The sequence below is a fragment of the Cyprinus carpio genome, chromosome B20 (genome assembly GCF_018340385.1).
Source record: "Cyprinus carpio isolate SPL01 chromosome B20, ASM1834038v1, whole genome shotgun sequence".
NCBI classification, from domain to species: Eukaryota; Metazoa; Chordata; class Actinopteri; order Cypriniformes; family Cyprinidae; genus Cyprinus; species Cyprinus carpio.
The window spans coordinates 17,021,712-17,045,444 of record NC_056616.1 but is presented as its reverse complement, the minus strand read 5'-3'; the positions used below and the strand labels follow the sequence as shown (position 1 = coordinate 17,045,444).

Here is a 23,733-nt window from a genome sequence, read left to right as displayed (position 1 = left end):
ATGTCCAAAATGCTTTGATTTACTTTACCAATCCCATGACTCCTCAGTGCTACCTGTTCCACATGTACGTGGGTGTGAGAGCTGGCGGTGGCATCGGTGATGAAATCGAGGACCCGGCTGGTGACCCGTCTGAGCTCTACCGTATTCTGTTTGACATCACCTTCTTCTTCTTTGTCATCGTCATTCTGCTGGCCATCATTCAGGGTATCCTTTATAAGCCACACTAATCTTAAATAGCAACAAAACTACCCACCCATCATAATCTCACATTCAATACTGTGTACATTCAGAACACCAAAATAATGGTGAATGCTTTCATTTTCAAAACAGGTTTGATCATTGATGCCTTCGGTGAGTTGAGAGACCAGCAGGAGCAGGTGAAAGAGGACATGGAGGTGAGCGCTGTCACATGTCCTTCTTGTAAGGTCTAAAAAGAGCACAGTCTGGTATTATTTTGACTTTTTTTATCTTTGGTGTAGACAAAATGCTTCATCTGTGGAATTGGGAATGACTATTTTGACACAACCCCACACGGCTTTGAGACCCATACCTTACAAGAGCACAATCTTGCCAACTATTTGTGAGTAAACACTGTATATGACACACTGTAACATAAACATCCGATATGCAAAGCAAGACAAACTTTGCATTATTGTTATAATGCTTCCTTTATTGACTAAACACATCTGAATATTCAAATATTTCTTTCTAACAGATTCTTTCTGATGTATCTCATCAACAAAGATGAGACTGAATACACTGGTCAGGTAATCTACTAATCCAATTACAACTAGTGCCTTATTTATAAAATTAATATACAGTACCTTTCAACATTTTTGAGTCTAAGTTTTTTTAAATATTTCGGAAAGAATTCTCTTGAGCTCACCAAGGCTGCATTTATTTGAGCAAAAAAACAGTTCAATATTAATATTGTGAAATATCACTCAAAATAACTTCTTTTTTAAAAGTTTATTTATATAGATTTAAAAATGTTTACAGTTCTGCTCATATGATTATATATACAGACTGTACAAAATGTTAATAACAAAATAAGAGGGATCATAAAAAAGGCATGTTTATTTTTATTTAACAAGCTTTTTTGAACAAGCATATACTCAACAACACAAAATAAACTGAAATTATAAAAATGGCTCAAAAGTTTACATACCCTTGAATACGGTTTCATTACCTGGATGGTCCACAACTTATACAGGACAGCACTAAATAAATTCACAATCCATCTTATTTTGTTAAAATTATTAGCATTTTTACACATGCTGCAAGGGGTATGTGAACTTATGAATCAAATTATATTTCTATGGTAAAATGGAATGTTCAGCAGCCATAACCCCAGTCTTTAGTCTCACATAATACTTCAGAAGTTATTGAGATTTGGTGCTCTAGAAACATTTCCTAATATTAATGTTGAAAACATTCCTTGATATTTCTGTGGAAAGATTTTTTCTTAAGATTCTTACGAGTTTTTTGGTCAAATTATAAATGTCTTTATGGTCATGTTCAATGGATTTAATGCATCCTTGCTAAATTAAAATTTTAATTTCATCTTTAGAAATATTTGTGATCCCAGACTTGTGATATATAGTATACTATTTTTGTATATTATTATATTTAATAAATTATATTTTCTAAATATTATTTTATTCCAGGAGTCGTATGTTTGGAAGATGTATCAGGAGAGATGCTGGGATTTCTTCCCTGCTGGAGACTGTTTCCGGAAGCAATACGAGGACCTGCTGGGCTAGAGGACATGTCCTCAGTCCCAATAAGAGAGAACCTATATGAGCTCCTAATATCCACATGGATTTTAGGACCTTGTACAGGTTGGACACAACATCCTAAACTAGCTCTCATCATATGCTGCTCACTAATTCATCCAATCAAAACAACCTCAATCGTTTCTACACCAGAAATGACAGCGACATACTGAGAACTCATTGTGATCGAAAATCAAAAAATGTGAACTCAAGTGCAACATTGCGAGAAAAACAAAAACCATGTAGCACACGTTGCCAAATTAAGACACAAAGCCATGTTTGATTAAAAAACATGAGAAAATGCCTCATTTGCTTAACTCACAAATGCACACAAACTTGTGAGATATGTTAACATATGTATGTCTTTTGATGTTGAATGAACGTCTACACAAATATGCACAAGAATACCTTCTTAGGATTCAATGATTGCCAAACACAATTTCTGCCTGTTTGACTTAAAAACAAAAAACAAAAAAAAGACTATGAAGAATGTGCAATGCCATAAAGGACGGTAACCTGACTGGTGGAATGAGCTATATAACTATCATCTGCTTTAGTCCACTAGCTGTTTCTCATACAGAAAAGTGCCTTACAACAAGAGACTATGCAAACATTTTGTTCCTGCTCGTATGTTTTGCTATCTGCAGTTTAGTTTCGACTATCACTGACTGTCTCACCTGGGTTAGTAGTTTTGTAGCTTGAGTTGACATTTGTTCATGAGTAACCATTACACTGCTTTTTTAATGTTTGGTTAAGGTTAAATAACTGAAATCGTGTCTGCCACATAATTAATGAAGTACGATTGCAAAATAATGGGAATCTACATTTGAGGACAAAAACACTAGTCAATACACTAAACTGCTATTGTATGTATGTAGTAGCTTTGGTGATTTGCATTTGTTTTGAGCAGGGGGAATGAAAATAAAGTAGCTAATGCAATAAATCCAAGCTGGTCCTAGCTGCTTTTAATCAGAGTCAAGTGATGAGAGCGACTATGACGGGTCTGAAAAGTGTTACACAGCATTACATCACTTTTATGAGTAATACTTTGATGAAGCATTTTATATTCCACATGACTGAATTAGTCTTGGATATTAGAAGTCTTAATGAAGTGTCGCGGTATGATGATCACGTCCACACAGAAGTAACGCTATGTCAGCTTTAACAAAGCTGCATTTGCTGATTTAATCCACAGCAGGATCAGGAGATCATGCTGTCCAGCCAGTCCTCCAGATCCTCCTCTGTCACTTCCTGCCTCGTAGGTTTAGCTTCACTTGCCACTTCTGGCTTCGTTTCTTTCATATCAACCATTTGATCTTTTCTCTCTTCTTCTCCTGAACCTGTTGAGGTGATAAAATCGCAAACACTACTTATGTTGCTTAGTATTGGAAGTTACGACTAATAAAAATTTGAGTTAGTTAAACTACACGCAGACACTGTTTAACCAAAAAAAAGAACAAACATATTAGGGCTGCATGATAATGGTTAAACTGATAATCAAGATTATTTTGATTAAAATTATAATCACGATTATTAATAACGATTATTCTATCCTGCTGAAAAAAGAAAAACTGCTACCCCTCTAAAACCAGCCTTCTGACCAGCAAAGACCGGGAAATCAGTCAACCAGCTTAGGCTGGTTTTAGCGGGTTTTTTTTTGTTTGTTTGTTTGATCAGGGCTCTAGACTAACTTTTTGCACTGGCTGCACTGCTGCGCCTAACTTTTTTTCTTAGTTGCACCAGCACAAAAGTTAGGTGCACCCAAATTTTCGACCGCATAACATTTAACACTGCAGTTTTACAAGTTCACTTTTTTTATTTTTTTAATCGCTGTCCATATAGGCAATATTGACTTGTAAACGATTAACTAACAATCTGGTCAACATAAAGTTCTTTATTTGAAGCACAATTCTATAAGAAAGGTAACTTACTGAAAAACAGTTGGTGCTTAAAGTGCTTCACTGAACTGAAATTTAAACTTAAAACATCTCAAGATAAATGAAATAAAAAGAAAATCTAAATTAAATGTTTTAAGGGCTTCAAACTGAACATCTCATGGCTCAATGTCTTATGGACTATCGTCCATTGCAGTCACATGCCCCTCGGATGACCAACTCCTGTAGTTTGGTCTTCTTGATCTTTGGCCTTGGCTGAACCAGCTGGCCACACTCTCTCTAGCAGCAAAATCTTCCAGACGTGGCCCCTCTACACTGACTCTTTTCAGATCTTCCACTGTGTCTGTATGAAGGGATGGTCTAGTGTCTGATTTGAACCGCTAAACAGTCCCTAAACAGCTTATACTGCTGTCTCAGCTATTCAAATAGTTCAGTTTTGTATGTTATAGCAAAGGGATTATATTTCGTTTCATTTTTTATTAAGTTAATTTAGAAAAATGTTTGGAGCATTTTTTGTTTGTTAAATATAAGTTTTAGTGTTTTTTATTTATTTATTTATTTATTTCAAGTAACGACTAAGCGGCCAGCGTTAGACAGTGAGCCTATGATTGATCAATTTAGCCTTCTCAAATCATCATGACTCGCCTAAAATAAAATCTATAGATATAAAACAGTTCAAGCATATAAAATGTTTAAACGTTAGACCCAGATAAATGTGCGCTATATCCAATAGTTTGTGCGGTGTGCACTCACAATATCAACAAAACATTGTGCTTTTATAAAATAAAGAAAACAAACACGATGCGCTTTCTGCGTCTCATCTTTAACAGGAGTATACAAAAATGAACCGAAGCTCAGTGAAAACATGACTCACAGATATGATAAATATATCTATAGAAAGCTTTAAATGATTACTTAATGAAATAAAACAAATAGAAAACAAAAACTCTTTAATTATAATCATAATCCGTAAAGATGCACTTCTCTCTAAAGGCGGGTCTGAGGAGATGGCGAGGCAGGATCAGCAACTTTATCCTTGCGACACAGACTCAGAAAACACTTGTTTATTAGTAAATAATTCAAACATCTACTTACTATTTCCCAGTCACATTTATGGTAATTACTTTTGCCAGTGCTTTGCGGAAAGCTTGAGCCTATTGCGTGTATTTGAACGCAGAACTGTTCAGCTGCGCTGCTGCTGCGGGACACTAAACACCGTCCAGCCGCTCTTGACAGTCGCGGTAGCACGGTCTCGTGTTGTTTCAACCAGCGTGGCAATTTTTTTCATCACTAATTGATGGATGTCTAAAATATAAAAGTAAGGAGAAGTCTAAAACAGGCGGGCATCTGAATTATGAATTCATTTTCAACACGAAAACTGGTAAAAACTTTAGAAACTCTTAATATAAATTCCAACAATTCCAATTTATGTACATTTTTCCCCATTGTACTGTCACAGGTAGGAAAAGCGCATTTATTCCTCAAACACAATAGATCCATTATTGAAACTCAGTGAAAGTTTGATCATGGCACATTTGGTAACACAAACACTACAAATGGCTTGTGAAAAAACACACATTGTCTATATGACACTTTCACGTAAGCAGAATATCGCTGTGGAGAGATCGCTAAACTCGTATGTTTCTTATCATCATCAGCGCTTGTTCCGCCATCAGTGAGCGCGCACAGGGTTGCCAGATTGCACAAATTAAATTAAAAAAAAGTGTATCCTTAAAGGAGAAAACTAAGCCCTGTTTGGGGGCTTAAAGCTAGTCACATCTGGCAACCACAAGCATGAAAGCTAGTGAAGACTTGTTAGCAATGCAAGATAACGTAAATGCCAAATTAAAAACACGTTTCAGGATAAATAACGAGCCGGCCAATATCGTGACGATTATTTAATTAACTGAGAAAGGTGGATATCGTTATCGAGATTAAAATACGATTAATCGTGCAGCCCTAAAACATATACCGACCTTGTGTTGGGCTGTTTAGCACATCATCTGTTGTAGCGTGGGATTCGACTGAAGTCATTTCTGTGATGGGTTTCTGCAAATCGAGGAGAAGGTCGAGCTCCTGGTCAGCATCATCTGTGGCAGGAGGGACAGCTGTGGAGACACTGCGAGACGGTGTGGTACCTGGAACAGGCTTTACATCTGTCTGAGGAGCTTTCAATCTAGCTGTTAGGGTCAAGTCGGTTCTGTGAGGCACTGTCACGGATGGAAGTTCAACGGGAGTCGTCACCTGAAAGGTATCAAAACGTTAGCACATTCTTCACTGGTGCTGGTAGGTATTTCAAAAGCAATTGATCTACCTGCACAAGCTCAGCCTCCAGGTTCAGTCTTGTGTGCAGTGGAAGCTCTTGAAGTGACTGAGTTAAAGCTGGCAGGTCTATACACAGAGCTGGAATCTGAAGAAATTGCAATCAACCATGAGAACATGCTTCCTCAAACAACAGGATTTCAATGATTGCAGTGCAAAACATGCAAGTGAATCATAAGACTTAATAACTCATGGAATGACTGATCAGGCACCTGATTTTTTGCTAGTGAGTCCATCTCCCAGTCCTTCTCATCAGAGAACCTGAACTGTGTAAACGAGTCCCCTGAAACGGATAAACAGATAATACATTAAAAGAAAGAAACAAAAATATATATTTATATATCATTTGGAGTTAAATCAAAGTACATTCGGTGAGTCACCAGGTAATGTATTTGCTTTGCTTTGACACTTTCAGGAAGCTTAGATTAAATTCATTATTTTAGTGAAATGACTGATGTGCCACTTTTACTGATTTTATTATTTTTTTATTTACATATTTATTTTTTATTTTACATTATGAATAAAGTCCAAATTAACGTTTATTATAAATATTTGACAGTTTATTTATTCTATTACTATTAATTATTTTATTATTATTATTACTAAACATGAATAATAATATAAACATTTGGTTTAATTAAATTTCTAAAATCAATATTATAATATTATATATTACATTAAGTACACTCCGCTGATTATCCAGCTGTAAAAAATGTAATTGGAAATAAATACTATTTATATAAATACTAATGCTATTTTTGTATTATTAATATAGTATTACAGTATTTATTTTAAATTAGCTTTTATTTTTATATGTTCAATTTTCATTTTAATTGAAGTTTTCTTAATTATGTACAGTACTTTTGGCATTTTTCTTTTCTTTTTTAATACTTATTTGAATTTCAGTTTTAGCATTAGTAATTTTAGTACTTGAACTTTATTTTTCATTTTGGCAAGGTATGGTTTTTCATTTTATTTTTTTTTATTTATTTTTTTTAAATTAACAATCATTTGTAATAGTTTTCATTAACAATGAGCACTGTACTATAGCTCACCTTCCTAGCCCCGTATTGCAGTGACAAGCATTAATCATATCTATGAACTGGTTAATTTCAACCCTCTTAGTTCAATCCTTAGCCAAGAAAAACAACTCTCACATCTCCATATTGTAAACACTCAGTTCACTGCGCACTTTCATAGCAGCAGCAGCTCAACATGTGTCATCTTTTGAAGTCATTTTCACCTTGACACAAGCAGCGTGAATTCTGAGGCAGCAGCAAGCTGGGACAGCTGAAGAAAGAAAGAAGCCGTGGGTCTGTCACGCACAGCTGTCCCAGCCTGAATACTCCGCGCTTCCCGCCTCAGAAACGCTCTTTCGCTGGAGACACACTTGCCAACTGCAGTTGGCCAAACCAACACGGATGAAACAGAGCAGGGTCACAAGGTCAAGAGGAGCGAGCCTTCTTCAAAAGAGCACTTCCGAAGCATTCTGCCACTTCATAGAATGTGTTAAAAAGATGAACTGCTGCAATTAAAAACAACAACATGCTACTATTAAAGTTTTTGTCTATCTAGCATCCCACTGTCTCAGAAGTGACGTCACAGGAAACAAGATTCCTACTAAACCTGAGCAGGCTGCCAAGTACACAGTTGCTTGATGACATCAGTGTAGAAACGCTGTTTGGACTGTGGAGCTGCGGACAGGAGATGCCATCCAGGCAATTTCATCATGTTTCCTTCATTGGCAGTGACAGCGCCATGGAAACTGCTGCCATAACAATAAGCAGAGTTCCTGTCAGCATGTGCAACGAGGGGCAGCGTAGCTTTAGCGGAGCAAGTAGTGTGGCTAGTGAGTTTAACAAACCAGCTGCATGTGACATACTGCTGTGCTGCATTACTTATGATAAACACATTGTACAAGTGCAGGAATAAATTAAGAAATTATCATATGGACACTGTTTAGTATGGATTCAAAAATATAATGTGTTGGATCAAGAGCCAATGATTATTTTTATGTTATGTCTGATAAACAATATAACTGAATATTATTACAGATGAAGGAATGCTGATATTCAGTACTTACAGTATAACTGCAGGCATATTTCTTCTTTCATACAAAAGTTGATAAAAATGAATGCTCCTGTGCATAATGGTCAAATACTTTCTCTCAGTTTAACATGCGGAGACTATAATTAATTAAAAGCAATTTGTTCAATTATTTACTCACCTCTGCAGGATCATTTTATATACTTTTTACACAACCTAATAGCAAATACGCAATAAAGAGGTTAAAAAGGCTGATGTGAATGAAACATAAGTGTACAGTAGCATCTCTGGTGCAGTGCTGGCGTAATGTCAGTGTGGCAGATGTGTGTCTCTCTGCAGGCTGGCGTCCTCTGAATGAGGGAGAGCAGCGGCACAGGAAGCAGCGCTACAAGTACAGGTCATTTCCTCCCAGAGAGTGGCATCATGTATGCAGCCTGCCAACCCAAATCTGGCCACTGTTCTTTGCTTTTTCAAGGGCCCTATAAAACACTGACATCAGGACCATGGAATACTGTGGACCTACAAGCACAACAGTATTAAAAAGAGCACAGGCCATCCGCTGCTAGTCATTAAATGCCACTTAATGCAGGGAGGCTACAGTCCTTTGGAAGAAGCTGCTAATTTGCTTTGTCGTCACGGCTCTTGAGCAAATCATTGCTAAGCCAATTAACACAAAGCAACTCCATAACGAACTGAACCATCAAAATAAATCAGTCTGTGATGATTGCAATTAAAACATTTCAAGCTGAAAATTCCAAACTATAAGACGGTTATTTACTATATGTCTCAACACCGCTGCCATGCAGAACACCAACAGTTTCCTATTAGTGTCTAGACTTGAAAGGAAAGACTCTGTGCAGTTCACACACACGGTTCATTTGAAAACACATCTTTAAATATGACATTTGTGAGAAATGTGTGAAAATGTTTTCCTTCAAATCATTAAAGGTCTAAGCTCTGCTTTCGTTTCTGATCAGTTAGTGGGATACTGAACAAACTGTTGTGTAACCTTCAAATCATTATGTTTATAAAGTGATCTGAGTTTCCTAAAACAGAAACTGAGGTAAAAACAGATAAATCGCAGTTGAACTGATTGGAACTAGAGCCTGTTAATCATATGGCATCAATTAGGCATAAAGAACAAATCAACTCTCATTTTGAAATTGTAAAAGTTGATGTTGAATCAGTGATCATCAGGCAAAGAGTCTCATGAGAGATGAGTTTTCCACTCTCACAGACACTCAATAAAACAAGTGGATAAAAAGATTGTATTTTTAATTATATAGCATAAGATTTTATTTGTAGGTTAACATGACATGAGGGTTAAATAATTCATTTATTTAATTACTTAGAATAATATTTCTATATTATTTTTAAATACATTTTAAATACAATTTTATGCCCTATTTTTTTAACATTTATTTTACATACTTTTTTATTATTTTTATTCACATATGTAAACCACTTTAAATTACCATTATGTATGAAATGTGTTATATAAAAAAAACCTTGCTATTAATAATTTTATTACTAATAAAATAATGTTTTTGTTCTTATTTATAAAAATATTACATTTGTCGTAAACATTTGATAAAGACTTTATAACTATGATATGATAACATGTTTTGGACAAGTTTTGGATCATTCAAAACCAAAATACATATTTTGGACTGCAATCAATTTCAAGACCGATCTAAGTGAGTGTACCAAATACATGGCATACAAAAAACCTGTTGAAAATATCTTGAAAGATCTCTCTTTCATCTCTTATGATACACTTCCCAATCTAGAATTCAAATTACAGAGGAATAAACTGAGGCATTTCAATGACAACGCCCATTAAAAACATCCACTTCCAACCAAATACCAAAGGACTTCATGCCCCAAATATCAACACTGCCCCAAATAATGCATCTCTGGGCAAACATGAACTCGAAGGGACAATCAGGGGACCATTTCCTGGCAGCATTATAAAACAGGTTCATTGGGGACATAATATTAGACCTTTCAGGCTATTTATAACTAAAAGCTATCATTACACAACCATATTCATGCAAAAGTGTCACTTGAACCTTTAACCTGTAAAAATGATTTGAAAAAACCTGCCACATTTCAGTGATGTGACAAAAGAACTATCATCTCTCTACCACAGGAAACTCACAAGGAGTAAGTTATAGTAGACAGATGAAAAGATAGGGAAAGCCAATATGGAAATTATTAGAAACAAGTGGCCTCTGTTGCACTTTCCAACATCCATAAAGGTGTCTGAAGGATACAAAACGGTTTAAAATAATGAGCCTTATGCAAATTGCACAGGTGTTATGGTAACAACAGCAGAGAGAGAAGAGAGCGAGTGAAGAGAGACAGTCATTAACACAGTGGTTGTTACTGTTACACATTATTGCAGAGATGACATTCTGATACTCTGTGTGGGTGCAAACCCACACCCCCGCATCATAATGACTGTCCAATGCTTGATGCAGGGGACTATAGTCACAGTATATGCGTGACCAAAAACACTGACACACAGCGCAGGTGCTGAGCATTTAAGGGAAGACAGATCCAGTGTTCTTTCAGAAACACCAGTTAGTGCTAAAAAAAAAAAAAAAAACAGGATTTATGTGATCATACTATGCAGACTGAATTCAACATGCCTTTTGAAAAAGCATATCTTCTACACAGCTTGACAAAATGCTGTAGCTAATGTGATCATACTATGCAGACTGAAAAGCACATGGGCTTGAATCAACTAGGCTCATATTCAGAAAAAATAAGGTGTAAAATGAATATCCTAACTATTATGGGTGGGCGATATGACCAAAACCTGCTTTCATAATATGAGTAATTTTATTTCACGGTAATGATAGATATAAGATTATTTTTGCTTTAAATACAGTCTTTATGAAAATATAATAAATATAAGAATAAATAAGAAATGCTACATACATTGTATAAAGTTATCAAATGTATAAAAACACTGCATATTCTTTACTGTATAAATTAAATTCACATTTTGACACATATAATGTGTGTATTTAACTGTTCTCTTTCAATGCTGATTGTGTTTCAATGGCTTAAAATCACTTGTTTTAAACCACAATGCTAAAAACGCGTACAAACTATACATTTTCATGACTACATAGCACAGCAACGTGTGAGCGTGTAACTGCAATAGATAAGAAAAATCTTTACCAGTTGACAAAATTTTACTGGTTAAATGTGTCTACCGGTATATCGCCCACCCTTACTACCAATCATAAGACAAGTATATTTAGCAAGTTACATTTCAATAGCTGAGTTTGTGCAAGATAAGACTGCTGCTTTCCAACAAGAGCTATAAAAAGAGAGACAATCTAGAGTGCTTTGGCCCGCCAGGGTGCAGTCATTTTTGGAGGGTCCAGCTGGTGAAACTGACAGTACCAGGGCCACAGGTGGAGACCCAAGGAACTGAAATAAAGGAGTAAACGTCAAGAGGGGGGCAGTTTCCTACAGGTGCAGTGTCATTGGTAATGAATTAACATGTCTTTCCCTCTCTGCAGGGACACAGACACACTGAAGTGCGGTAAACAGCTAAACAAGGTCATGAAATTCAGACAACATTTAGTATTAATTCACTGCTCTCACTGTCAAGTGTAACCCGAGTATGTGGCGTGTAGGGCTGAGTTGTGTCTGCTGGGTATCTGAGACCTAGAGGAGACATACTACATTACGGCAGACACACAGATGCAGGCAAACACAGCGGAGCTGTCACTGTATATCTATGCCCTTCGTTATTAGTCCTCCTCCAGGGTATGTGATATGGCTCATATCCTCCATTATGATCTCATTATAATCAATAAACTTGGAGGCCTGGAAATCCTGCCCTACATGGCAATATCTTACATAAGCCATTTCCTGTCAACCTGACTGGACGATATGAACAAGTGATACTGTGCTGCTTCTGACAAAAGGAAAAGTGTGAAAAGAAACAACCCTGAATTGGTCGATCTGTACTTAACCCCAGCTCAGACAACCCTTACACAAACACAGATTAATGGTGCTAACGCTGCCATCACTCAACCCCTGAGTGTCCGCCACTCAATACAAACTTCATGTTTGATTAGTCATGATGTAACTAATTATACCCATGCAGCTGTAAGAGCAGAATTAGAGAGATCAAACCACACTTCTATAGAGTCCAGTCATCCAGACATTTTATAGGAAAATTAATTCAGGCCAGCCTCTTAAAAAAAGCGATTTTTGAAATTATTTTTAATGATTTTTTAAATATTTTAAAGGTGTTTTTTTATGCTAATCAATCAATTTATTTGATAAAAATACAGTAAATAAAGTAATATTGTGAAATTTGATTCCAATTTAAATTATCATTTTCTATTTTAGTATATTTTAAAATGTAATTTATTCCTGTGATGGCCAAGCTGAATTCTCAGCAGCATTACTCCAGTCTTCGGGGTCACATGATGCTATAGAAATCATTCAAATATGCTGCTTTACTGCTCAAGAAACATTTCTCATTATTATTAATGTCGAAAACAAGTGTAAATGTACACACTGTACATCTTTACTGTCACTTTTGGATCAATTTAATACATAAGTATTAATTTCTTTCAAAAACTTGAAAACCTTTTTTGTTAAAATACTTTCTCCAAAATTACTTTAATACTATTATTCCAGTCCGCCACAGCAGAGTTGACTGAACCAACGGTGTATATCTGGGGTGGGGCTATTCATCTGGCTGACCAAGGGCAGATGAGATATTGCACCAAACAGTGAACCCAGTGGAACGAAGCAATTTACTTCAAATCACAACCTTATCTTGAACACAAGACAATTATTCTTAAAAACTACTGGTGGAATATTAAAAAAAAAAAAAAAAAACAATTCACTTGGAACCTCAATGGCTTGTAATATTTTACATGACGATTTTACTTTGATTTAAGCTGAAGTAGCTCCCACGGATATACCAAAAAGTCATGAAATGACCCTCTCACGTCTGTATTTCCAGTTAACCCATCCTTCCCACCCACCTATTTCCTCGCAGCCATGCCATCTGTGTCAAAAGAGAGTAATTATTGCCTCCATTATGTTTTAGTGAGCATAATACCACCCCTTCACACACCCCGACTGTCTACAATATGAGTATAAACTGTCTAACCTTCATCCCCTCACTTCTGCTTTGGCTCGGCCCCCCACTCTTCTCCTCTTCCTCCTCCCATTCTCGGCGTCTGCTTGTTGTTCACTGCCCCAAATCATGACGATCATCCCAGCCCAGTGGGAATGACCTCCTCCTAGCCATTCACATCTGTGTCTGTCAGTGCATCCACAGGCAGCAGCACACATTCATCCAGAGAAACAGCAGCAGCAGCATTTCCCCATCATCCTCCACCACCGAGAGAAAAGGAGATGCTTAACAATGAATGTTATGGACTTTAGTGTGGTTGTCACAACTTGAGCTTTTTTACTTTGATTCTTCCTTAAGAAAACCATCCAAAAACAATGGAGAACATGTTACTACTACTTTGAGGATTATATAATTTAAGATCAGGCTCGTGACTGGATGAAGAAGAAGCATCTAGACACAATTCCTGAGAGTCTACAAGCGAGGAAAGGGTTCGGGAGGGGTGACAGTCTGACCAAGCCAGATCTGTAGATGGAGTTCAAGGCTGAGCGATGAAAACAGTGAGTACTGAAAACATCTTATATGACTGATAAAAATACAAGGTAGTCATTTCTAGTGTCTGTCTGAATATTAGGTCAACATTATTAAAGAAAGACAACAGATATCACTGACTGACATTTTAAAGCATTCATTATGTTTCAATTTAAAGGTTTGAAAAAATTCTGTCATAATTTTCTCACCCACATGTTGTTTCAAAGCTGTGGAACACAAAAGCAGACATTCTGTTTTTTCTCCAAAGAAAGTAATACAATGAGGTTTAATGTAATTTGAAAGATTTCTCATAATATCTTCTTTCATGTTTTTAAGAAAGTCATACTGGTTTAGAATGAGATGAGGGAGAAAAATTATGATGTTTTCATTTTTGGCTGATATATAAATAAATACATACAATAAGACATTTTTTTAATGATGCTCTGTTAAGGAGATCCCAGAGATACACTAAACTGATTTAAATGGATAGTAAAACAGTATTTGTGAAGATGATCAACAAAACAACAAAGAAACCCTCTGCCTATGGAAACTGAAGTGTAAATTGACTAAATAAATCAATATATACTATGATCTATAATAAATACAATAAACATACACTTATGTTAATTAATGCAATAGCTTTCATAAACAGACCATTACCAGTTATTTTGCATCTGTTTATCTAGGTTAATGTTTTTATGTTTATCTAAGTATTATTTTTTTTTTTCATTTACTAATAAATTAAACACTTGAGTTGTTTAAATCAACATTGGTTAATGTAATGTGACTGACAAAGGCAGTAAAAATGTCCATGGTACAATGGATTAATGATAAAAAATTGAACCTTAAATATAAATATATTAATTATAAATATTAGATCATAAATATTTTATCTGCATGCACTCTTATTTTTTTTTTATTACCTGTACATACAATTTTCTGCATTATGTTTAAAAAACAGACTCTTTACCAAAACCAGAAATCAATGCAAAGCTAATATGGCTGTGCTTACGACCTGTTTAAATATTCAACCACCTTAAAGGGGAAATTGTGCTTGTCCCTCTTCTGAGGGACCTCCACATCATTTTCATCTTAAGGAGATAATTATTACCTTATATTATGAGATAACAACTATTACACTCTTCCTCATAGTGTAACCAATGTGAGTTTCAGGTTCATTCTATAAAAAAGAAAAAAAAGGGCCCCAGTGCTAAAAAGCACTGCCCTGTGATGCTGGGCTTAGCAACTAATTCACCGCCACAGTGACAAAGATTGGATGATGCCACCCAAATTCAAAGATGTTTTTGAGAGTTTCTGACGGATTAATCTCCAATCAGCTGTGAGATTAGACTAAATAAAATTACCCATCTGTGTGACAGTAATATACAGTAGACAAAAAATGATAAAGCCTCTTGGCAAACAGATTTTAAGTTATCTGAAAGATGTAGTTTTCTCTACAGTGACAGCTTAAGAGATAGGGCTGCTGGAGACCATAATTTCACATGCACAATAACAGATCAGAATAAGTCAACAGATAACAGCAATCTTTCTGCTGAATGCAAATTCATACCTTATGGAATACTGTCTCAGCTGTCTACACCTTACTGTATGTGCCAAAGAATGCTTAACCACCAGAATGTGGTTTCTATGAATCGCATGAGGATTTCCTTACTCAAACTCACTGATTAAACACTAAAAACTACCCTGTGCAAGCACCTGCTATGATGAAGAAGGAAACTCATCTGCTAATGAATCTGCTTCTCTTGTTATTTGCATAAAGCAATAAGGATGTAGGTGTAATTGCAAGTTAAATGAGAATTATGGAAATTAAAATGTCAAAAGTGGGCATAAAATTATTCAAAGTGTTTTTAAAGGAATGATAAAAATTGCATCAGCATGTCGTTCCAAGCCTGTAGGAATTTGAGGGTGACTAAATGATGACAATTTTCATTTTTAGGCACACCAACCCTTTAAAGAATGCAGATTAAGTTATGATTTTGGTCATTTGTGAGAAAACTCAAGGGTAAGGGAAGGATGTTCCTCCACTTTATTCCACTCCCTGGTGAAAGCTGAATTACACTCATTTTGTACCTAATCAATCCGTTATCACCACAGTCACTAATCAGAGCCTGCTGGCAGAATCATAATGCGATGAAGGACAGTATGTAGAGTATTGCAGGGAAGGTTGGGCTACTCTGAAAGACTGAACAAACCGGAACAGCCTTCTTTCTATTTATAACTCAGCCAAAGTCATTATATTGCATTATTTGACCAAAAGGTGTGACCATATTTACCGTATATATCTTGCAAAGTCAAACAAAACATTTAAAGATATTTTTTCATGGTTAAAATATGAAAGACAGAAAAGATTCTTCTTCAAAGCAGTCATGCTAAAGAACTGAATCATTTTAAAGACGTATAATAAGCACCAACCTACTTTTGTTGTTCTCATATGACAAAGTGTCCATAGGGGTGCTGCACAACCACATCATTTTGATGGAAAAGCTGTCCTGAAGTCATGGATACAATACTTGCTCTGGAGAACAGATACAAATTCCACCCACATTCACAGGGATCAGCCAGTTTGAACCTCTGATGACTAATCGCAAATGTGCAGGAAAAAAAGTGGAGAGCAACAAAACAGATTAAGTGCTCCAATTTTGTGTGGAGTACAACTTTAATGGTTTGGCCACAACCAACAGAAACAGATTGTTACTAACAAATGACATTTCTGCTATGTTTGTTTGCACAGAGATGCATGAGTGATATATAAAATATTTCTCTTGCATTACCACAAGAGGCAGAGCAGTCCTACTGTACAGTACTTCACTGTTGTAAAATTAGATGACACAAATATATCTCATGAATATCAATGTGGCTTTTGAGGAAGCAGTTTAGGGAAATGAGAGGCAAATTGAGCAAAGAAAATTCCCTCAAGAGAACAGCGTAATGGAAACTTATTCTGCACTTACACTGGATTTAGGCTCATTAAACTCATGACACAAATGAACAAAATGAACAAATGCCTCTGTGATGGTTCATTTTGAACAATTAGACAGTTGTGTTAATGACCAGCCCTTGAACAAAATGTACACTCTCTGCATCAACATGACATATTAAAAAAAAAACTTGTATTGTTTAGGCTATGGGCATTTCCTGACTATTACTCAAAAGTTTGGAGGCGATGAGATTTTTTTTTATTGTTTTAAAAGAATTATCTTATGCTCAGGAAGGCTGCATTTATTTGTTCAAAATACAGTGAAAACTGTAATACTGTGAAATACTGTGAAAAATCGGGGAAGTCGTGGCCTAGTGGTTAGAGAGCCTGACTCCTAACCCTAAGGTTGTGGGTTCGAGTCTCGGGCCAGCAATACCACGACTGAGGTTCCTTATAGCAAGGCACTGAACCCCCAACTGCTCCCCGGGTGCCGCAGCATAAATGACTGCTCCGTGTGTGTGTGTGTGTGTGTGTGTGTGTGTGTGTGTGTGTGTGTGTGTGTGTGTGTGTGTGTGTGTGTGTGTGTACGCACTTTGGATGGGTTAAATGCAGAGCAAGAATTCTGAGTATGGGTCACCATACTTGGCTGTATGTCACATCACTTTCACTTTTTATTATTTCTTGGTAACTGTTTTCTATTCTAATATATTTTAAAATGCAATTTATTGCTGTGATGGCAAAGCTGCATTTTCAGCAGCCATTACTGCAGGCTTCAATGTCAAACGATCCTTCAGAAATCATTTTAATATGCTGATTCATTGCTCAAGAAACATTTCTTGTCATCGTAATGTTAAAAACAGTTGTTCTGTTTTAAATTTTTGTGGATATGTGATACATTTTTTTTTAGGATTCTTTGATGAATAGAAAGTTCAAAAGAACAACATTTATGTGAAATAGAAATCTTTTGTAACATTATACAATAAATGTTTTGATTGTCACTAGGTTTTTTTCACTTTGGTTTTTGATTTAACACACACTTACTGAATATATATATATATATATATATATATATATATATATATATATATATATATATATATCAACCCTTGTATGGTGTTTGGGTCTGTGGGACCCGTTTTCACTTTTTGTCAAGAGAAAAATTATACATTTATTTATTTTTTCAAACTCAGACTCATTGGCCTTGGCTCATTTTCTGTGAAGAACATTTATCAGAGCAAATTTTCAATGACCACACACTGTACACCACCCCACCATCCCCCACACATTTATATTACACACAGGGTCTAATAAAAGTGTGGAAATTTTAGATCCTGTGTAGATTCACTCTGTCCTCCTATTGTCTGGGCCTGCTATTAGTATGTGTATGTTTGTTTATGTGTGTGTATGTGCATGTGTGTGTGTGAGAGAGAGAGAGAGTCTGTGAAAGTCTGAGTGTAAGTGTTTCTGTCACTGATCTACAATCATTACATATAGATCAGTGGTTTCTGTCCCTGCCATTCCCACACAAGGTTGCAGCACTTTAATTAATAAATGTGATCGAACAAAGGTAACGGGCAAATATTAACCATATATTGCTTGTAGTTGGGATGAAGTAAACATTTGTTGAGTATTTAAACATACCATTTTTAATTGTGTTGAATTAAAAACCCAAAAATGCAGCGGGTCCAGCAGACCCACAAAACAATGGCTGAATAACAAAAATATGATCACCACACAAGGGTTAATTTAGAATTAGAATATTACTTTAAATAAGAAATTAAATAAGAAAAATCACGCTGACTTCAAACTTCTTATTCAGGCAGCTTGAAATATTCCTGGTGATTGATAATGCTAGTTTACTGTGCTATTTGTAAACATGGCAAAAACTGTTGCTCATGAGATGAGTCCTCCATTAATCAGATCCAACCGTGTAACAGAATTAGAGCTTTGCTCTTTGGTATCTCAATAGCACACAGCAGGACAGCTGGTTAACACCATCGTTGTTCTACATTCATTTTGGTTTTGATCTCCTGGCTGCGTGTGCTGTCTCAGAGGCACGGGGGGAAATATGACACAGATTTAAGTGGGTAGTCATGTCTTACCAGCTGAAGTGAGGAGGACATGATAATCTGTGCCTCTCTGTGCAGGAACATCTTCATTCATTTCTTCTTTCTCTGATTCCTCATAACGGTCCCAGTTGGACTTAAGCTTTCGCCTAGAGAAGGTGTTGTCCTCCTCCTCTTTCTCAAAGTTTTCTTTATTGTCATTGTCATCTTGATTCTGAAAAGCGATCAGAAAACAAGATGACAGTGAGCAAGCGTGGCACAATACAATTGTTTTACAGTGACTGTCATGAAAACCTTTGAAGTTAACCACCACCAACACAATGTTGAACAGTAATATTACGTTACGTTAATACCATAAATTGATTATTTATCTAATTAAACTCATTAAAAGAGTGGGTGAGTCTCTCTGAATGCTTGTCACTTTATTTCATTTTCATATATTTCATATTTATTTATAGGCCATTTGTGTCTCAAAATACAAGTTAGCAGAGTTTTATAGTAAAAATAGCAGAAATTATGGTTGCAATGGTAATTTTTTTATGGGTAACAATTACTCGTCGAAAATCTGCAGGAGGTCCAAACTCTCGTCCTCTTCCTCGATGATGATCCCGTTTTCCTCTTCCACGGTGGGGGTGTCCCCCTCTTCCGCGACCCCGGTGCTCTCCCGAACTGCCGGTTTCAGCATCTCCTCCACCTCCTCTTTTCCAGTGCCCACCGCGTCCCCGACTGTGTCTGCCTTCCATAACTGAACATGAAAATTTGAACTTATGCCGAAACTGTAATCGTGTAACACCCATAGACAGTAAAAGAAATGGACACAGCGACCCCATTGGAACTCAATTGAGACAAGTGAAGCCCGTTTTTAGCGATTTTTAGAACTTCCGTTTCTGACGCGCAGACTCAAACTAAGCTTGATGACGTCAGCAACCTGTCTGACAGATGTAAATCTTCTAGTAGCTGTGCGTGCAAACTGCCATCGTTAATCTTGCAGAGACGGCGAGCTTGAGCGGGGAGTTCTTTAGCGTGAGTTAGCAGGGAGTAAGTATTCTGATTAATTATTTTGTATAGTATTTTAAAATGTAACGCCAGTACGCCATATCTCTTGACGTCTCCCCGATTGCCTGCGAGCTTCTCCTCCTGTCTGTACTGTAAATTTCTCTACTGTGCGACAGAGAGTCGAGTGGTTATGACGCAATCGTTAGCCTATTTTTACAAAAACTGTTTCTACGGGGCCATAATGTAACATAGAAGGAAATGGAGCCCTTTATACATTGTCGTGTATCTTTAGAAATAAATAATGGACAAATGGAGTCTTTAAACGCCTCAGATGTAAAGTTATTCGCTGTCAAAGTGACGCAAAAATGAATGGGAGTCAAGGGGATGCTAACGCAAGTGAAGTTCTGCTACAAGATGGCGGCACGCGGCCGACTTCAACTTCCGGACGACTTCCTTGCCCCCTGGTAACACCACAACCGTTGTTACACTTAAAAGAGAACCATTTTCAATGGGGAAACGTTTCGCCCGTTCAACTAGTTCCGCCTAACGATAAATGCGAGTTTATCAAAGTTTAAGCTGGTCAAACTGAAGGAAAAGTACGGAGCCCCGCACATGACATGCAAGAATAAATAAATAAATTGTGGGCACGATTTACTAATTCGTTTCCTTAATGTACTAAAACGTGCACACGATTACTATTGCGTAAATCGTGCGCACAATTGTATAAATCGAGTGAACGAAATAGTAAATCGAGGGAACGCAATAGTAATAGTGTGCACGTTTTAGTACAATGAGCCTACAATGTGCGCACAATTTAGCCTACCAATTTTTCCTGCATGCCATGTGCAGGGCTCCGTAGAAAACAGTATGAGCATGATTAGTATTAAAAATAGTAGAAGCAGCGGTGTGTGGGTAATGTGAGATCTGGCACGGTGCTTATTCCTTTGATTAAGAAAATGTAAAAGGCAGTTATTGTATTTTGAAGAATGAACTCTTTTACTTACATATTGACATACTGCAAAAAAGCTTATATCAATAGATATCACCGTACTTCCCTAGATCAATCACAGTACATTAAGGAAATATTTTTGTATTACACGTTTTTTATGTTTATGTTTAAATACGCAAATAAGGCGCTATCTAATTATATAGGTCTATTGACTAATCTGCATATATTTCTGAATTTTGAACATGGAATAGGGCCAGGTTCAAAATCCTTATTTAATTTAGATGACATATTAAGAGTTAAATGTTTTTACAGAGGGGATTTTGGATATCCATTTTTATCTTTCTGAATTGAAGATTTGGTTTATGTAAGTGCTACTGAAGTGGAGATTTCTGAACTTAATTAAAATCGGGAGATGCAAATAGATAAAAAGTAATAAAATTAGCACTTAAATGTGTATTTTGGATGTTTTCTTGTTATGGAAACAATGTAATAGTTCTGAATAGCCCAAAATCTCAAACTTTACCAGTGTATGAAAAACAATGGATTTGCCTTTAGTGTTTTGCCTTTATTGTAGACTGTTGTTATCCCATAAAATATTTGGCCCGTATGAAAATCATTAGTTTATAGGCGTCACACACAAAACATGCATTTTTTTCTGTTCAAATTTTCCTGTTTTTGAAGTGTTCATTCTCTTTATTGTGTTTTCAGACTATCCATTGCCAAGAAAACATGAAGAATACCGTGAAAATTTCATCAGTTTTCTAACCGATCAACGGTAACAGGATGAACATGGATATTCAAAATTTAACTGCAAGTGGAAATGTCTCTGCTATTCTGCCTGCCTCATACAGTCTTTTGGAAGTCATAACCATTGCAACAGTATCAGCAGTCGTGAGTCTCATCACAATAGTGGGGAATGTACTGGTGATGCTCTCTTTCAAGGTCAACAGCCAACTTAAGACTGTTAATAACTACTACTTACTCAGTTTAGCTTTTGCAGACCTCATTATCGGCGTGTTCTCAATGAACCTGTACACATCCTACATTCTCATGGGATACTGGTCTTTAGGAAACATAGCATGTGATCTGTGGTTGGCACTTGACTATGTTGCAAGTAACGCATCGGTGATGAACTTGCTGGTCATCAGCTTTGACAGATATTTTTCTATTACAAGACCACTTACCTACAGGGCTAAAAGGACCCCGAAACGTGCAGGCATCATGATTGGCTTGGCGTGGTTGATATCGTTTATATTATGGGCTCCACCCATTCTGTGCTGGCAGTACTTTGTTGGAGAGAGAAAGGTTCCTCCTGACCAATGCCAGATCCAGTTTTTCTCAGAACCCATAATCACATTTGGTACAGCCATAGCGGCCTTTTATGTACCGGTATCCATCATGACAATCTTATATTGCAAAATCTACAAAGAAACAGAAAAACGTACTAAGAACTTAGCAGAACTCCAAGGATACCCATCACTGGACAGCCATGAAGACCCTAAAGTACATCAGCCAATACTACGATGCTTTAGCTTTAAAAACAAGAGGGACGGGACACAAGCATCATGGTCTTCATCCAACCAGAGTTACGTAACTAGGACAACATTGCAGTCTGAAGACTTGTGGACAAAATCAGAGCAGGTCACCACCCTGAACAGTTACACATCATCAGAGGATGACGAGCGGTCTGTCTCTGAAACAACCCCACGCGAATCATTCAAGAACCAAGAATCGACAGTCAATAAAAATGGACAGCTCGTCTGTTATGAAGACAGCAAATACCTAAGTGATCTTGCAAAATGCTCCCAGACAAACAATAAAAAATGTATGTCATACAAGTTCAAGCCGATCCTTAGCGACATCACTGCTTTGCAAGGTAGTACCGAAGCCGATAGAACAAACACAGATCACTGTCAGTCCTCCGAGCCACAGGCTCCTTCATCCACATCCTCTTCTACCAAACCAGAAGATCCAAACTTGAAGATCCAGATGACCAAGCGGAAACGAATGGTCCTTATCAAAGAGAAAAAGGCTGCTCAGACTCTCAGTGCCATTCTTCTGGCATTCCTCCTCACCTGGACCCCATACAACATCATGGTGCTCATCTCCACCTTCTGTTCTGAATGCATCCCAGTGTCCCTCTGGCATCTGGGTTACTGGCTCTGCTATGTCAACAGCACCATCAACCCCATGTGTTATGCCCTATGCAACAAGACCTTCCAGAAGACCTTTCGGATGTTAGTCCTCTGCAAGTGGAAGAAGAACAGAGGAGAGGAGAAACTGTACTGGTGTGGCCAAAACCATTAAATAACAGCAGAGACCGCAGACTGTAGAGCATGATGAATGAACAAGAACAATTGTTATATTAAATGGCCATTAAAATTACATTTTAGCTTATGATGTGCATACAGTGCCACAGACCATATTCCTTGCCATGTTCTAGGCAATATTTTTGTGTACATATTGTTTATATTGCCATATTGATATGAAAAAAAAAAAAAAATCAAAGTTTTCAAAGTTTAAAGATCTCTTAACATGTTTACACAATTGTGTATTGTAATATTGTCAAATGCCTTAAGGCTAGGGATAGTGAGGACATCATATAAAGATATGGATTGTGAACTTATTATAACTACCTAACACACACAGTGTTTATTACATGATTAACATTTTGTGATAAAATTATTTTCATATATTGTAAGCCTTGGTCATGTCAGTTACACTGCATGCATAGAAATGTTTATTGAAATATCTGGTGTGCAAAGCAATGTTGTTGTATTATGTTTGCAGAACTGGACAGTGTTACAGTAGATATGGATCTTCAGATTTTGGAGCTGCCAAAGCATTACTGTAGAGAAATACACACAAAAAGATTGTAGCTTCCCTCTGGATGTAAAATTAATTTATGGCAGAGATTCAATCACATTTTACAGTTCTACAGAATCCCAGCGTGCACTGGTCCATTATAGAAAAAAAATCTTTCATAATTGTTGTGCCAAGAATTAGATCTGAACTTACTTCAACATTAACACATCGTATAAACTCATTTATAAATGTTGCCTGGCTGTTTTCCATTCAGATTGTTTAATAAGTCTC

The 23,733-nt window shown here is 36.7% G+C and overlaps 3 protein-coding genes across 7 annotated transcripts in view; 2 read left to right on the top strand and 1 right to left on the bottom strand.

The window, feature by feature from the left end:
• The window catches only part of ryr3 (ryanodine receptor 3), a 75,777-nt gene extending 73,059 nt beyond the window's left edge, over positions 1-2,718 (top strand). For all 5 annotated transcript variants that reach the window (XM_042746968.1, XM_042746967.1, XM_042746969.1 and 2 more), the window contains 5 exons: positions 48-204; positions 331-395; positions 480-580; positions 716-767; positions 1,668-2,718. In XM_042746968.1, the coding sequence (XP_042602902.1) occupies positions 48-204; positions 331-395; positions 480-580; positions 716-767; positions 1,668-1,763 (471 nt within the window). In that variant the 3' untranslated portion in view covers positions 1,764-2,718. The remainder of the gene's footprint in view (positions 1-47; positions 205-330; positions 396-479; positions 581-715; positions 768-1,667) is intronic.
• Positions 2,530-19,498, bottom strand: LOC109089907 (cell death regulator Aven-like). The gene is made up of 6 exons (XM_042746973.1): positions 19,247-19,498; positions 18,729-18,906; positions 6,205-6,275; positions 5,985-6,080; positions 5,647-5,914; positions 2,530-3,115 (listed from the first exon to the last, which is right to left on the bottom strand). Exons 1-6 carry the CDS (start codon positions 19,487-19,489, stop codon positions 2,976-2,978), a joined length of 996 nt encoding a protein of 331 aa, XP_042602907.1. The 5' UTR covers positions 19,490-19,498; the 3' UTR covers positions 2,530-2,975.
• Positions 13,365-23,188, top strand: chrm5b (cholinergic receptor, muscarinic 5b). Its single transcript, XM_019112133.2, has 2 exons — positions 13,365-13,717; positions 21,346-23,188. The coding sequence occupies exon 2, from the start codon at positions 21,421-21,423 to the stop codon at positions 22,942-22,944; it is 1,524 nt and encodes a 507-aa protein (XP_018967678.2). The 5' UTR covers positions 13,365-13,717; positions 21,346-21,420; the 3' UTR covers positions 22,945-23,188.
• The last annotated feature ends 545 nt before the right edge of the window (positions 23,189-23,733 follow it).